The sequence below is a fragment of the Microcebus murinus genome, chromosome 6 (genome assembly GCF_040939455.1).
Source record: "Microcebus murinus isolate Inina chromosome 6, M.murinus_Inina_mat1.0, whole genome shotgun sequence".
In the NCBI taxonomy this organism is placed as follows: Eukaryota; Metazoa; Chordata; class Mammalia; order Primates; family Cheirogaleidae; genus Microcebus; species Microcebus murinus.
In genome coordinates, this window is record NC_134109.1 from 69681092 (window position 1) to 69697262 (window position 16171).

A 16171-nucleotide genomic window follows, 5' to 3' on the forward strand; every position below is an offset into this window, starting at 1 on the left:
GTCCAAACTGCCCCTTGCCCTCCTCTCCCGTCTGGTTCGCAGATCTCCACCTCCAGGGCAGTAAGCAATAGCGACCCCCCAAAACACGCACACACCAGAGATCCCTGCGCGGACACCCCAGTCGCTCTCGTACACACCGCGCTCCGCCCCTCCGGGAAAGTAGATCCGGCCAGGCAGACAAAAGTTTGGGAGAGAAGTTCGGTCTGAGGCGAGCGAGGGAGCGAGGGGGGCGGGGGCCGGGGATAGTGGGGCGGTCTGGCGAGTCAACTCGTGAACAGATAGACCTGCGGACGGGACAGCTGCGGCTGCAGGCCCTTCTAGCCCCGCTTCACCCCAGATGCGCGGGGGGACGCAGCCCCTCCCGCCGGGGGATGCTGCGGGCTTCTTGGCGCCGGGCATCCGGGCCGCCCGCTAAGCCCCTGTGCCTACCCCGTGCCCCTGGGGAACCGGCGTCCAGCCGCAGGGAAGGAGACGCGGCCGCTGAGAAGCTGCCGGGTGCCGGGGGAGGGGGCTGGAGGCCGCAGGCCCGAGGGCATGGAGCGGTTAGGGGAGAAAGCCAGTCGTCTGCTGGAGAAGCTCGGCCGCAGAAAGGGTGAATCTAGCCGGTCTGGGTCTGATGGGACCCCCGGTCCGGGCAAGGGGCGCCTGAGTGGGTTGGGGGGACCTAGGAAATCAGGGCCCCGAGGAGCTACTGGGGGACCCGGGGATGAGCCATTGGAGCCGGCCCGGGAGCAGGGCCCCCTGGACACTGAGCGGAATCCGCGCGGCTCCTTTGAGGCGCAGCGCTACGAAGGCTCCTTTCCCGGGGGGCCGCCGCCCACCCGGGCCTTGCCTCTACCTCAGTCATTGCCCCCCGATTTTCGGCTGGAGACAACCGCACCAGCCCTAAGTCCCCGCTCCAGCTTCGCCAGTAGCTCAGCCAGCGACGCGAGCAAGCCGTCCAGCCCCCGGGGCAGCCTGCTGCTGGACGGGGCAGGGGCTGGCGGGGCTGGAGGCAGCCGGCCCTGCAGCAATCGTACCAGCGGCATCAGCATGGGCTACGACCAGCGCCACGGGAGCCCCTTGCCCGCGGGGCCGTGTCTGTTTGGCCCACCCCTGGCTGGGGTACCGGCAGGCTATTCCCCCGGAGGGGTCCCGTCCGCCTACCCGGAGCTCCATGCCGCCCTGGACCGACTGTGCGCTCATCGGCCCGCGGGGTTCGGCTGTCAGGAAAGCCGCCACTCGTATCCCCCAGCCCTGGGCAGCCCTGGAGCTCTGGCCGGGGCCGCGGTGGGAGCGGCCGGGCCTTTGGAGAGACGGGGGGCGCAACCCGGACGACACTCGGTGACCGGCTACGGGGACTGCGCCGCGGGCGCCCGATACCAGGATGAGCTAACTGCGTTACTGCGCCTGACGGTGGGCACCGGTGGGCGAGAAGCCGGCGCCCGCGGGGAACCCTCGGGGATTGAGCCGTCAGGTCTCGAGGAGCCGCCAGGTCCTTTCGTTCCAGAGGCTCCGCGGGCCCGGATTCGGGAGCCAGAGGCCAGAGAGGACTACTTCGGTGAGTGAGAACTGGTCAGGCGCGGGAAGGGACCCGTCACCACATTCGGTTCTTGACTGCCCAGACGGCCCCAAAGTGCCGGCGTTCTTGGGTCTGAGCAGAGACGCAAGACTAGAAAAGAAACCGGAGGGATGGATGGGGGCGGACCCCGGAGCGGAGCGCTTTCCCCTTACTACTGGGCTTCAAATGAACCAGAGCTCCTCATTCCTGATAAATTCAACCCCCTGGTTGTCTCATCAGTCCCAGTTTCTTGAGCATTTGAGGCTCGCTTTTCTGCAGTACGAGGCCTCGTAGGGAAGGGTCCTAGTGGGACAGTGAGAGCATCCCCCCAGCTTGTCCCCCCTTCACGGCGGTGCCCCTACAGGATTCTGAGCACCGCTCCCCCACCCGGGCCCAGGCTCCGCCCGCAGGAATTCGGGGAATGCGCGGGTGGGGGGGCGGGGCAGGCGGGCAGCGTGCGTGCCGACTCCTGCCCGGGCGCTCCAGGTGCCCGCGGGCGGGGCGGCCGCAGCCGGGCTGCCGAGGGGTGGGGTACGGGGTGGGGGTGGAGGGGCGCTTTCTAGCACGCTGGAGCATACCTGTCGGAGGTATGGAACTTGGAAAGAGGATGAAACGTCCTGGGATGGAAAGCAGGGACCCAACTGCTGCCCCAGTCCTGCCGGCTAGGTGCGTGCCTGGGCATTTAGGCAGAGACCAGGTAGTACCAGCCTGTTTTCCCTACCCTCCGGAGGAAGTCAGGACAAAAGCCATGACCACTGGTACATCATCATCTCTCCATGGATAACGACCCTGTGCAACTACCAGAAATAACCTGGCCTTGTAACCTGCTCAGAATTCAGGCTAGAAGTAGGCCCTTACATTCTGCTACTGTTGAGGAAACCTGGTCGCTGTTTCCCTCCCCTACTCTGTTCAAGAAATATTGATCGATTATACATTTCAGCTACAGGGGATATTGGGGTCTTGAATGATCTTTTAGCCAAAACTCACAGGCACTAGTTTGCTATATAAAGAAATACTGATCTGACTATGATTGGAAAGAAATGGAGGGCTCACCCCCGACTCAGCTCAGCCCCCAAGTGGCTTTGGGCCACTTCAGTTTTCCAAACATCTCCTTCTCACCTTTCTCCCTGCCCTGGACCCCATGCTGTAAAACTCTATGGCTAGAAATGGGACTAGGGAGATGAACACAGCCAGGTGGGGATGGTTGGGGAGGAGGTTCAGGGGTAGCAGGGCTGCAGGTTGGAAGGGTCCTGCATAGTTCAACCCCAACCCCTCCCCATTCTTTTTTCCCACCCTGAGAGAGGAAAGCCCAGAGCAGATGATGCTAAACTACTTTGATCAAGTGAAACTGAGTGATGGGGCCCATTTAGCAGTTTCCTTTTGAGGCCCAGGAGAGGTGGCTGGGAAAGAAGTCTCTTAGGCTGAACCATCAGAGCCAAAAGGAAGAAAGGAACTCAGAGAGAGTGCAATAAAATGGCAGGAAGAACCTAGGTGTGGATATGCTGGGTTATAGGAGGTAAGGCAGACATGCCTGAACAATTTCCTCTTATCTTCCCATAATGTCCAAGGCTTCCCTAAGAATGGCTCTGACAGGACCCTCTGGCATGGCAATGTTGAGGCATATCTCCATCCACTTCCATGAGGAGGCCACAGTTTGAATTCAGAGGTGGGGGCCTCTTCTCTCTGGGATCAGGTTGCTTACCTCAACAGTACCCCTACAAACCCCTTCTACCCCCAGCCCAAGCCTGACTGTACCCTCCTACTTTTGCCCCTACTAGGGGCCCTCTTCTTTGGCTGAAGCCTTGCCCAGCTGCCAGAGGGTGGGAGCAGGACAGGCCTGGGCCCATCAGTTGCTGCAGCTGCTGCACAGGCTCCCAAGCCCCTGGGCAAAGACTGGGATGGGCCCCAACAGGCAGGGAGTGTGGCAGTGTGCCGAGGGGAAGAGGTGGGGCGGGCCCGTTGGGATCTGCTCCCCAAAGACAGGCCCTAGCCCTCACTCATAGGCCTGGAATTGGGGAGTGGAGGGAGGGAAGAACACACCCAGGAAAGGCTGGTGCCAGAGCCAGGTGTATGTATCTTAGGGGGAGGGGTTGGGGGGTTGTGTTGTGTTGGGGAAGAGCAGTTCAGTTCTGTGTCCCTCCCATTATAGAAGGTGACATGGAGGCTTAGGGATTCTACTACCCTTCCTTCCTATGCAGCCCTGGTTCCTGGAACCACCCTGCATTTTCAGCAGCCACCTCCACCTCCCCACAGGAGTCATGCTCTCATGGTCCCCTCTGCAGAACCAGATTCTTCTCTCCATCCTTGGAAGCCTGCTGCAGCGAGAAATGTTGTAGCTGAACAGCAGCTTGTTTTACTGATGGGAAAACTGAAGTCCCAGAGAGGCTTTCTGGGCCTGGCTTTCTTACTCTAGGAAGTTTTTTTTTATCTGCTGCTGAGCCCCTGTGAACCATTTGTCTCACGTGCTACAACAGGGATTATACCTTGCCCTTGTAGTCTTTTCTCCCCAACAAAAACTAGACATCTGAAGGCCAGGGACCATGTTTTTTACTTTCTCCAGTTTTCTTCAGTAGTGGGTACTATGCTAGGCACAAAGTAGATGCTCAGAAAATGAATCATCAAATGAACAAGAATGGCTCTCTCCAGCCAAGATCTTGCTGTATCCCATTACTTGTTATTTTCTCTTCCCAGAAGGGATCCCATCAGAGGGAGACTGTGTCCTCTGGTACATCAGGAAAAAGCAATCAGGAAAGCTTGGGAGTCCCTGGTTTGAGCTAGGGGAGTGGGGTGTGACACTGACAACCTCTTTTCTCCTCATAGGCACCTGTATCAAGTGCAACAAAGGCATCTATGGGCAGAGCAACGCCTGCCAGGCCCTGGACAGCCTCTACCACACCCAGTGCTTTGTGTGCTGCTCCTGTGGTGAGTGCAGCCCCGCCACTCTAGCACCCCCTGCCCATACACACAGGTGCTATGAGGAGCAGGAGGAGATGTTTGCTCACAGAGGAGCTGTTGGGTCCCCACCTAATGTCTAGAGGCCCACCTTCTCTCTGGCTTCCTTTCCCTTCTCTACCTGGCTCTCCCTCCCCCATGGGAGGAGGTCTGCTTTCTGGAGTCCATCCTCCCTTCCTCTGCTCAGGTTCCTTCCTCTCCTCTGTTCCTCCCTCTTTCTTATGCCTCCCTGCTTGCCCAGCCTGGACTCCTGCCGGCCCTCCAGCCTCTCCTTGGTGGGGCTTGGTCTTGGGCAGCCCAGTTGCCTGGGGCGACAGTGAAAGACTGGAATGTGGGAAGGGCTGGGGTGGGCTGGGGGAGTGGGGAGCTGTGGGGGGTGGAGAGGGGGGTTTTCTCTTGGCTGGTCAGAGTTCAGCCACCTCCCTAGAGTGCAGGCCACCGGGCCATGCCAAGCTGATGACATCACGCTTCAGGAATGCCTGCTGCTGTTAGCTCCGGAGGCCCGCTTGGGGTGGGGGGTGCTCACAGTGCTTGGGGGGGGTTCTCACAGTGGCCTTAACTCCCCCCTTACCTCTCTCATTACCCCTCCCCACTGCTTACCCATTCTGATTCCTTTGCTAAACCTTTAATCTCCTATCTCTGCCTGACTCCAGCACTCAGCTTTTCTCTCACTCACCCAGCTTCTGCCTGGTTCTCTTTAGACTCATCTGTCTGTCTATCTGTCCGGTTTATAGGGCCTTTTCTGGCTATATCTCCCTTTCCCTCTTTCCTCCCCTGTATCTCATGAGTTTCTAAGTCAGCTTTTCTAAACTGTTGAGGAGGCAGGGGCTGGAAGAACAGTGAGCAGAGGAGAGGGAAGTTGGCTGGAAAGAGGCCAAAGCAAATTGGAATTGCATCAGGTGGGATTTTTGTGTGGGAAGGAAGGATAGACAGCAGTTAGGAGCAAAAGTACTAAAGTCCAGGTTTAAATATATCATGCAATGTTGGAGAGCAGTGACCCCAGAGTGAGAGAAGTCCTGTGCCCGGGCTGTGGGATAGGTTCCAGCCCCTTCTCTGCTGTTCTAGGGCGAACTTTGCGTTGCAAAGCTTTCTACAGCGTCAATGGCTCTGTGTACTGTGAGGAAGATTATCTGGTGAGTAAGGGGTCCCCTGGACCTGGAGTTGGCACCCACACTGGGATCTCCTTTTCTTGGTGGCCCACTGGGGTTATACCCATCATTCTCGGCTTAGTAACATCCTCCCTTTGTCTTTTCTTCCTAGTTTTCAGGGTTTCAGGAGGCAGCTGAGAAATGCTGTGTCTGTGGTCACTTGATTTTGGAGAAGGTAAGGAAAGTGCCTTTGGCTGAGACTCTGTGAGTTGCAGGCTGAGGAGTGGAATCAGGGACACTGGTAGAAGGTTGGGGGAAGGAACCTATCACCAGATGAATCACTTTCATCCTATTCTTCCCCAGAGGAACTGTTGACAGTGACTTCCCTCTGCTTGTGGGATCAAGTCTGGGCTCCTAAGCCTGCCATCCCAGGCTTTTGTGACCTGGCCCCTCCCTAATTCTGTAGGCACAGCCAGGCCCTCTAGCTTGAGCTAAGAGTTTGGGGTCCTGGGTCTTAATCCCCTTTCTGCTACCACTTGGGAACATCTGGAGCTCAGTTTTCTTTCCTGTAAAAAGGAGAGATTTGATTAAATCAGTGATTCTCAATACTTAGCAGCCTAGCAGATCACCTGGGAAGAACTAAAAAAAAAAAAAAATACAATGCCTGGGTCCCATCACCAGAGACTGTGTTAATAGGTTTTGGGTGGGACCCAGGCATTGATGTTTTTTAAAAGCTCCCTAGATGATCCTAATATGCAGCCAGGGTTGAAAACCACTGGCCTGAATGCTCTCTGAGGCCCTTTTCATGGTTTCTGCCTCCGTTTTAAGACTTTTTGGTTTTCTCAAATTACATAGCATTATTCTAGCAGTTTACCAGGGAGTTGGAAGAGGTTAGTGGGAGTAGCAGGGAACATAATGGGTAGCTGGAGAGCTGCAACTGGAGGGAGACTGATTCTCTTCCCACCCTATGAGCCAGATCCTACAGGCGATGGGGAAGTCCTATCACCCAGGCTGCTTCCGATGCATTGTTTGCAACAAGTGCCTGGATGGCATCCCCTTCACAGTGGACTTCTCCAACCAAGTGTACTGTGTCACCGACTACCACAAGTGAGTCCACCCCTTGAAGTGTGGTGTGGAACTGGGCCCAAAGAGTCCCCAGCCTCAGCTCATCTCTGCCCTCTGTCTTTCAGAAATTATGCCCCTAAGTGTGCGGCCTGTGGCCAACCCATCCTCCCCTCAGAGGTCAGTATGTCTGGGCAGTATGCAGGGCAGCCAGTGCCAGTGCCCCTGGGGAAGGGATGGGGACATGCTGCCTGGCCTCCCGTGGGAAGTGGTGGTGCTGAGGAATGTACTCTGCAAAGATTCCCGTGTGACTCTGCTCTTGGGGTCACTACCCTGACCCTAACATCCGGGCCTGGACATGTCTGACAGCCTCACTGGGCCCAGGCTCTCTCTCTGCTATTCCAGTCCAGAGGAGGAGACTTTCTCTGAGGTCAAGGTCACCAGATCCCAGAAGTAGGGTCTGGAAAAAGGTGGGGAGAATCCTCAGGTCTTATAGGAAAGGGTCAGAAAAGATTTAAGCTGTGTGTGTAGAGGGTGTGCCTAGGGAGAGAGGCCAAAAGCCAGTGAGGAAGCAGACGCTGTTAGATCTCCTTGTCCCCAGCCTAGCCTACTTTAGTTTTGCCACCTGCCCCTTTCCCTTCCGTCTGCTTCCCCACAGCTGACAGAGCTAGGTCAAGGCCAGGGCCTGTAGAGAGGGAGTGCTCCATGTGGGGGCATGCCCTCCTGGGGCAGCCCTCGGAAGAAGACAGGGAGAGTTCTGGTGGGATTTGTAAAGGCATCTCAAAGCTACAGATGATTGCAGAGAAGCTCTGGGACCTTTGTGATCTTTCCCATTGGGGTGAGAGGAGTCATGTATGGGGGGAGGGTGGAATTTGGGGGCATCATGCTCTTATACTCATGGGGATCTGCATGTTTCAGGGCTGTGAGGACATTGTGAGGGTGATATCCATGGACAGGGATTATCACTTTGAGTGCTACCACTGTGAGGTGAGTATTGGGGTGCAGGACTGCTAGAGAAGTGGAACCAGGGAAAGGGGAGGAATTAAGTCCTACAGCAGCCAGGTGTCTATGGGAGAGGTGTAGGGCATGGGAAACCAAAAAGGTGCTGTGACCTCTCTCCAGTCTCCTTCTTGTTCTCCAGCGACTCTCTTTGGTCTTAGTAGTTTATTCCTTTCTGAATCTGATTTCCCCAGAGTCAAGACTCTAAGACTAGGGATTCCTGGTAACTGCTGGAAATGTGGCTTGTCTCATTATTTCTGCTGCAGCAGCGACACCTGGTGTCCACCTGAGGTATTTTTCTCAGGTTTCTCTTCCATATGGACCTTCCATCCTTCCCTTCCCACAACCCTTTCTTCTAGTTATTAGGAGTCTGGTGTTGAGCAGGGCAGACTCCCAAGATGTCCTCAGTGTCCAAGCTGCCTGGGCTGAGGTGAACCAGGTGCCTTCTTCCCTAGGACTGCCGGATGCAGCTGAGCGATGAGGAAGGCTGCTGCTGTTTCCCTCTGGATGGGCACTTGCTCTGCCACGGCTGCCACATGCAGCGGCTCAATGCCCGACAGCCTCCTGCCAACTATATCTGAGTTGCATCCACAGCTGCTGCCATCACAACATTGACAAACTCCTCTGGCAAGTGGGCCCTGAGGCCAGCAGAGGCAAGGAATGCACTCTACAGGCCTAGCAGAAGAGTTCTTTGGGGAGAGCCCCAAGGGCCAGAGACCCAAAGATCATGACATTCCAAATGGATTGTGGAGGAGGAAGCATCTAATTGCCAGGGTGGGGTGACTGGAGTTCTTTCTGTGTGTGCACCCTGTGCTCAGGCACATGCAGGCCTGTTGTAATACTTTCTGAACATCTGATTCTGGTCTATATCTTCAGTTTATGTTTGTGCTTAAGTTAAGCAATGATTTGGATTACAGGAGAAGACCTATCTTTAGGTGAGCTAGTTTCAACCAAACTGACAAGAACTAAAAGTGTTTTGCTCTCCAGCTCCCCCAAACCCTAGAGTTTTGGGGTTTTGGTTGATGGAATCTGAGATCCCTTTGAGAGGTAGCAGGTCTGGAGTTGTGCTGGGGAACCAATTGTAAGAGTGATTCAAGAAGAAGAAAGTGGCCGGGTGTGGTGGCTCACGCCTGTAATCCTAGTACTCTGGGAGGCCGAAGCAGGCAGATTGCTCGAGGTCAGGAGTTCGAAACCAGTCTGAGCAAGAGCGATACCCTGTCTCTACTATAAATACAAATTAATTGGCCAACTAAAAAATATATATATATAAAAAATTAGCCGGGCATGGTGGCACATGCCTGTAGTCCCAGCTACTCGGGAGGCTGAGGCAGCAGGATCGCTTGAGCCCAGGAAATTGAGGTTTTGTGAGCTAGGCTGATGCCACGGCACTCACTCTAGCCTGGGCAACAAAGTGAGACTCCGTCTCAAAAGAAAAAGAAAAAGAAGAAGAAGAAAGTAAGAGAGAGAGTGAGAGAGAGCGCATGCACGCGCGCGCTCGTGTGTGTGTGTGTATGAATGAATGCACCTGTGTGCATGCACTGGACTATAGGGCTCAATGCACCTAAATTTGGGAGTGTGGCTAGCCTGAAGTTTCCTAGACATCCCACCCAGTAATTTGCATATCCACAGAGACCCACTCGTTACCTCCCCCAGCTGAGAAGAGCAACCAAATACAGGCACCTGCCGAGCCTCCCAGGCCCATGTGAATCCCTGACAAACAGGCAGTCCAGGCAGCAGGGTCACCCAGAGCTGGTCCCCATTCCCAGCAGAGGGATGAGGAATTCTCCTAGTCCTTAGAAGAAAGCCAAGAAATAGCTTATGAAGAATGTCCAGAGTTTCTACCTCTTTAGATACAGAGATAGAATACTATGGTAAGCACCTGGCTGACCCCATATCTGACACCATGTGTAGGGCACAAAAGCATGAGGAGCTTACACTTGGTTCCCTGGCTGAATCTCACACCAGACCGGCTATCTCTCAGAGGGATCCCAGATTACATCAACACAACTCCAAAATTCTGGGGTTTGGTGAGCTGGAGGGAGCAAAACACTTTGATTTAGTTCTAGTCAGTTTGGCTGAAACTAGTTCATCTAAAGCTAGATCTCTTAAAACCAATTCACAGAAAACTTGTTTACTTTAAGTTCAGTTCACTTAATGACCAATTTGCCAAAAGCTCGATTACCTTTTCGGTGTTTTATATCCATGTAGGTGTCCTATTCTTTTTTGTTGTGCTTCGAGTATTTCAAAGATTTCTATCTGTTCATCCAAGAGTACTTCTGAGTTATTATCAGCAACATAAATTTATCAAATTTGCAGCACTTTGCAAATGATGAGATTGCTTCCTGCCTTTATGGATGTCTTTTTCTATGTTCTCTACTTTTCAAACACTTTTTAAAAAAAGTTTAAAGTTTCTAGCAATAAATACAATTGGTTCAGACATTTTGTGTATCGTTTTCTTTTGTGCTTCTTAATCCAATATCCTTTACAAATTAGATGCCTTGAAAAATATAATGGAGCTCAATATGACTTTGATAGTTTGATCTAACTTCTACATTCCTACTGTTACAATGCCAGAATATCTTAAACAGATGAATAGGCATGAGGCATATTTAGTTGACTAACAAAGGTTATACAGATAACAGCAATAAAAAGTAAAAGGATGAATCTGGGCCGGGTGCGGTGGCCCACGCCTGTAATCCTAGCACTCTGGGAGGCTGAGGCAGGCGGATTGTTCGAGGTCAGGAGTTCGAAACCAGCCTGAGCAAGAGTGAGACCCCATCTTTACTATAAATAGAAAGAAATTAATTGGCCAACTAATATATATAGAAAAAATTAGCCGGGCATGGTGGTGCACGCCTGTAGTCCCAGCTACTTGGGAGTCTGAGGCAGGAAGATTGCTTGAGCCCAGGAGTTTGAGGTTGCTGTGAGCTAGCTGACACCACGACACTCTAGCCTAGGCAACAGAGTGAGACTTTGACTCAAAAAAAAAAAAGAAAAAAATATATATATAGGACAGGCACAGTGGCTCACACCCGTAATCTTAGCACTTTGCGAGGCTCAGGCATGAGGATCAGTTGAGGCCAGGAGTTTGAGACCAGCCTGAGCAATATAGCAAGACCTTGTTTCTACAAAAAAAAAACACAGAAAAATTAGCCAAGTGTGGTGATGCACACCTGTAGTCCCAGCTACTTGGGAGGCTGAGGAAGGAGGATTGCTTGAGCCTAGGAGTTAGAGGTTGCAGTGAGCTATGATGATGCCCCTTTCCTCTAGCCTGGGTAACAGAGTGAGATCCTGTCTTCATAAAAAAAAGAAAGGAAAAAAAGAGAAAAAAATGTGCTAGAGCCTTTATAAATATATATGTCTTTTTTTTTTTTTGACACAGAGTTTCACTCCGTCACCTGGGCTAGAGTTCTGTGGCATCAGCCTAGCTTATAGCAACCTCAAACTCCTGGGGTAAAGTGATTCTCTTGTCTCAGCCTCCTGAGTAGCTGGGATTACTGAGATTACACTCATGAGCCACCATACCTGGCTAATTTTTCTGTTTTTAGTAGAGATGGGGTCTTGCTTTTGCTCAGGCTGGTCTTGAAATCCTGAGCTCAAGGGATCCTCCCACATCGGCCTCCCAGAGTGCTAAGATTACAGGTGTGAGCCACTGTATCTGGCCTAGATTAGAATCTTAAGGGATATAATAAAAATATCATATATGGTCCTGGATTCCTTATTGGTTTAAACAAATTGCTATAAAAGGTATTTGGGGGTCAATTGGAAAAATTTGAATATGGACTAGATGATTAGATGAGGTAACAACTTTTAGAGATAAAAAGGTCAAAATCAGTTATACAAAGCAGTTTCTAAAACCATATATGCAGCATAATCATATTTGGTTTTAAAATATCTATTTACTTATGAAAATAAGATCTAAAAGGATATGCACGAAGGTGTTAACAGTGATCTCAGAGTGGAGAGAAGGTTTTGTTGTTGGCCTAAATTTTCTTTTTTTATCTTCTATGGTTTTTTTTGAGACAGGGTCTATTGCCCAGGTTAGAGTACAGTGGCATCATTATAGCTCACTACCACCTCCAACTCCTGAACTCAAATGATCCTCCTGCCTTAGCCTCCCTAGTAGCTGGCGCTACAGGCACATACTACCACATCTGGCTAATTTTTCTATTTTATGTAGAAGTGAAGTTTTACTGTGTTGCCCAGGCTGGTCTCAAACTCCTGGCCTTCCAAGTGCTGGGATTATAGGCATGAGCCACCATGCACAGCCTTGGCCTACATTTTCTATTTTTATATAATGCATGTATACTGGCCTCTGTAATAATAATAGGCTGTTACAAATAAAATAACTTGGTTGCCAACATTTGCAATTTAGGAGATTGCACAAAAACATCTAAATAGTATATATGAAGATCTGGGTTTCTAAGGTTTTTTTTTTAATAATCAGAAGATCTGTTACCCCTGGGCTTTCATTCCTATGTGGCAGGAATCACTCTGTCATCACTCTGGACCTATTATCACTCTAGACCATGGGGCATTGATTCCTGTGGTCCAACGGAACTGAATGATGGCTGCTGCTTCATTTGGTGTTTTCCCTTCTTAGTTTGTCACAGTCTTCACCACTGTGCCCTTCACACATTGTTTATCTGCCTGGTACTTGTAGACTTTGGGGTCAGTAACCCGTGATTTGGATGATTCTGATGGGCTCCTTATCCATAGCCTTCTGTTATTAATCATTTGAAGGAACAAATAAACTAGTTTTGAAATTCTGCCAAAGAAAAGCATCTACTGCAGAATTATCTGTGCCTGGTTATTTTATGAATCAACCCAGTCATGGGAAACCCAGAGATAATAATTTACTTAGCTACCATGGCTACCTACTGTAAATTAGCTGAGCAAAATTTCTCTTTGGGCTGGGTGCAATGGCTCATGCATGTAATCCTAGCACTCTGGGAGGCCAAGGCAGGAGGATCACTTGAGCTCAGGAGTTTGAGACCAGCTTGGGCAATAGGGAGACCCCGTCTCTACAAGAAATAAAAAAATTAGCCAGGGATGGTGGTACACACCTATAATCCCAGCTACTTGGGAGGCTGAGGCAGGAGGATTGCTTGATCCCAGAAGTTGGAGGCTGTAATGAGCTATGATGATGCCACTGCACTCTAGCCTGGGCAACAGGGTGAGACTGTTAAAAAAAAAAAATCTTCAGTAAGTGGAATATAGAAAATATACTAAATTGCTGACTTTCTCACGGTTTTACTTTTTGCCATAGACCTTAATCACAGGAGGCATTTCAAAATTCGTAATACACGTTCTTCCCAAGCATGAAACTCCAAATGCCCTTTGCCTGGTCTATTTCTCCCACTCGTTCTGATACAAATTTTAAAGGAGAGAATCTCTTTTCATATGCAACTCAGTGTAAGACAGTGTCACAATCAGTTCAAAATCCAGTTTAAAAGCCTGGCACATGCTTTCGAGTTACAGCAGCATATCCAATTGTTCTAACAAGAATTGTGCACATTATGCTTCATGTCTAACTTTTCAAAATCATACTAGTCTTCCTCTCCTGAATCAATTTCCTTTATGGTCTCATATTCCTTTGGTTAAAATGGTTTCAATCTGTCCCATTTTTGAGCCCAAATTTTCAGCTTTTCTTTGAGATCTAAAATTCTCTATCAAGCATAGTTTATATACTAGTTCACAATAGTATCTCAAAGTAAACTGGCCTTGTTCCAGTTTGTATAACAAAAGTTTCTGTGAACAGGCAACCCTTGAAACCTCAAGGGGCTAAGTCTAAAATCCCATTGGAGGTGTGAAGCAATTGCAAAAATGGTGCTTTATGAACATTTGTTCTGAAATTTTCATTCGATGTCATAGGTTGATTACACATTTTCTTTATCCACTTGTTTTCTTCTTAAATCATGTGCTTACAATGGGCATGAAATTTTCTAGCTTAATCATCAATAGTTGTGGCTCTGAATGCCGTCATTTTCCAGTGAACACCCTTGAAAATAATTCTAAATCTCTTGACTGCATGTAAATTGTTTTTTATTCCTGAAACTAGTTTCTCAGTCCATAATATTATAACATATTCAAATCTTTTCAAAGCGGTATGGCTTATTTTTCATGTTTTTCTAAATAATTGGTCAGTTAAATGTGGTTCCAAGTTCCAATGGCTATTTTAATGTCCTAGCTTTGCAACCAATTATTTAAGCCCATATTTTTAGTGTGAGAACATATTCTACTCAAAGGTTTCCATTAGTATCATAAATAGAACACAATACTAAATACTCACCTGGAATCTCTCTCTTTGGAGCACAATTTTATTTCCTGGCTAGAGTGTGGGAGGCAGAATGCTTGCAGTGTTCTTGCAAATGTCCATTCTTCTGTGTAATTCTAAACAATGCAGCAAAGGAATGTCCAAGTCTGAAAGGTTAAGTAGACTTTTTCTCAGATTCTCATTCACATTTCTCACCAAGTTAAAAACATAAACATGATTATTTTTAGAAGACTTGAGCAACAGCAATGTCTCCAAGACAGTAGAATTAGATTAAAGGCAAGAGTTATGTGTAACTTATCTTTCTACACCCTGACCTCACAGAAGTCTAGCTCAGGAATACTTGAGCATATTCTTGGCTTTATCTTTAAAGAGCATTTAAGAAATGAGTGATTGTATTTTGCACATGGCACAGCAGAAGGTGAGATGAACAACACTGATGAGGAGACAAGCCTGTAAAGGCCAAGCATACCATGGAAAAACAAAATTATGTAAGGTATTAGTACTGTGGGGGTGGTCAAAAATTCATTTTTGCAACAAGTAAGTGCCTCTATATGCCAAGCACTGAGATAGGTACCTGGGGTGATGGAGGAAGCACCTCCTTAAATGCAAACCCAAACAAATTAAGGCTTTAAAGATAATTCTATACTACTCCTTAGCAATAAAACAACATTAACTTAAAAGATTAATTATTGATACTAGTAACAACATGTATCTCAAGATAATTATGCTGAGTAAAAGAAGCCAGACAAAAAAGAGTGCATCTTTATTTGATTCCATTTATATATTATAAGATTCTATAAGGTGATAGCAGATCAGTGGTTGACTAGGTCAGGGAGGGGCTAGAGAAAGCATTAAAAAGGGGGCACAAGTAAACTTTTAGAGGGTGATGCATATGTTCATTATCTTGTTTTTTTTTAATTTAAATTTTTATCTACTTATATTTTTTCTTTCTTTCTTTTTTTTCCCATGAAGACAGATTCCTATGTTCACTATTTTGATTGTGGTGATGGTTTCATGGATGTATAGTTGTGCCAAAATTTATTGAATTTTACACTATAAATGTTGTATGCCTAAATACCTCCATGAAGCTGTTTTTTTAAAAAAAAATCTGGGAAAAAAGGAAGAGAGGGAAAGGAGAGAGAGGAGAGGAAATATGAATGAATTCTAGGACTCCTCTTGCAATTTTTTCTTGCTCAAGGACACCAGATGGTGTCTGATTGTGATTGTTTTTTCAGTACTTTGCTACATTTTTAACTGCCAGCATGGTCTATAGGCTCAACTTTCTAGCCTATAAAATCCTTCACTTCAGCTGGTCCTATCTCCTCTTGGACCTAGAATACAGCTTATACTCCTTGTCTCTGCTTCCATTTGCTGGGATGTTTTCTCCATTCTAAATGATCCACATTTTCTCTAACCTTTCAGGCCCAACAAAAATAAGATTTATTTCATAGTCTTTCCTATCTATTTCTGCAGAAAGAATTCTGTACCTTCTTCAAGTTTCTCTAATATTTATAATCTAAACGGCTCTTTTGACACCTATTTGCTGCCTTGTATTATTTGCTTTCCACGTCATATGTCTTATCTTCTAAACTAGATTATGAACTTCAGGGCAGAGACTGGGTCATATTTATCTTTGTGTCTCTCCCAAGGCACTTAATAAGTGCTTAATAAGTGTCAATTTAAAACACCCCACTTTTATAGTCTTTCCAATGCACTTTCTCAGCCATTATCTCATTTGATCATTACATCAACACTGAGATTGGAGGAGCTAGAAATATGTTATTTCCTCCTTTTGACAGATGAGGAACCTGAAGCCCAAGGTCACACAGCTTGTTAGAAACAGAGACAGAACAGATAATTGCACATGAAAGTCTGATCTAATTCAAGGCTTCCCATCACTATCCCCTCTATCCTCCTACCTGAAGACAGGCTTCTGCACCCTTCACCTCCTCATTCACCAAGTACTTTACCAAAGCTAAATAGTACCATATTAGAGAACTTGTCAAATCTGGAAGACAACATTTCAGTAGACTTCTGATCAGCTCTGAGTCACCAAAGCATGCTTGTTCCAAGTGCTGTTTGTTAGGGACATTATGCCTGATATTTAATGTTGCTGCACTACAGAGTTGAGGAAGCATAAATGATTTTTAAAAGCCTTAGAAAATAACAGCACTCTACTAGTAAACACGAAAGGTGGCAGCTGACAGACAGATCAAGGATATAACATTTCTGCACTGGACCACACCATTTCTC

The 16171-nt window shown here is 48.4% G+C and overlaps 2 protein-coding genes across 2 annotated transcripts in view; one reads left to right on the forward strand and one right to left on the reverse strand.

Annotated features, from left to right (window-relative positions):
- LOC142871489 (small ribosomal subunit protein uS14-like) overlaps positions 1–16171 on the reverse strand; it is a 399345-nt gene that overhangs the window by 136624 nt on the left and 246550 nt on the right. The window lies entirely within an intron of this gene.
- AJUBA (ajuba LIM protein) lies at positions 213–10080 on the forward strand. The gene is made up of 8 exons (XM_012752692.3): positions 213–1540; positions 4361–4462; positions 5558–5625; positions 5753–5815; positions 6557–6687; positions 6771–6822; positions 7561–7629; positions 8097–10080. The coding sequence occupies exons 1-8, from the start codon at positions 535–537 to the stop codon at positions 8220–8222; spliced, it is 1617 nt and encodes a 538-aa protein (XP_012608146.1). The 5' UTR covers positions 213–534; the 3' UTR covers positions 8223–10080.

Coding starts and splice junctions, on each gene's coding strand:
- AJUBA (XM_012752692.3), top strand. CDS start 535: ATGGAGCGGTTAGGGGAGAAAGCCAGTCGTCTGCTGGAGAAGCTCGGC. Junction 5,816..6,556: donor GTCACTTGATTTTGGAGAAG/GTAAGGAAAGTG, acceptor CCTATGAGCCAG/ATCCTACAGGCGATGGGGAA. Junction 6,823..7,560: donor AACCCATCCTCCCCTCAGAG/GTCAGTATGTCT, acceptor TGCATGTTTCAG/GGCTGTGAGGACATTGTGAG.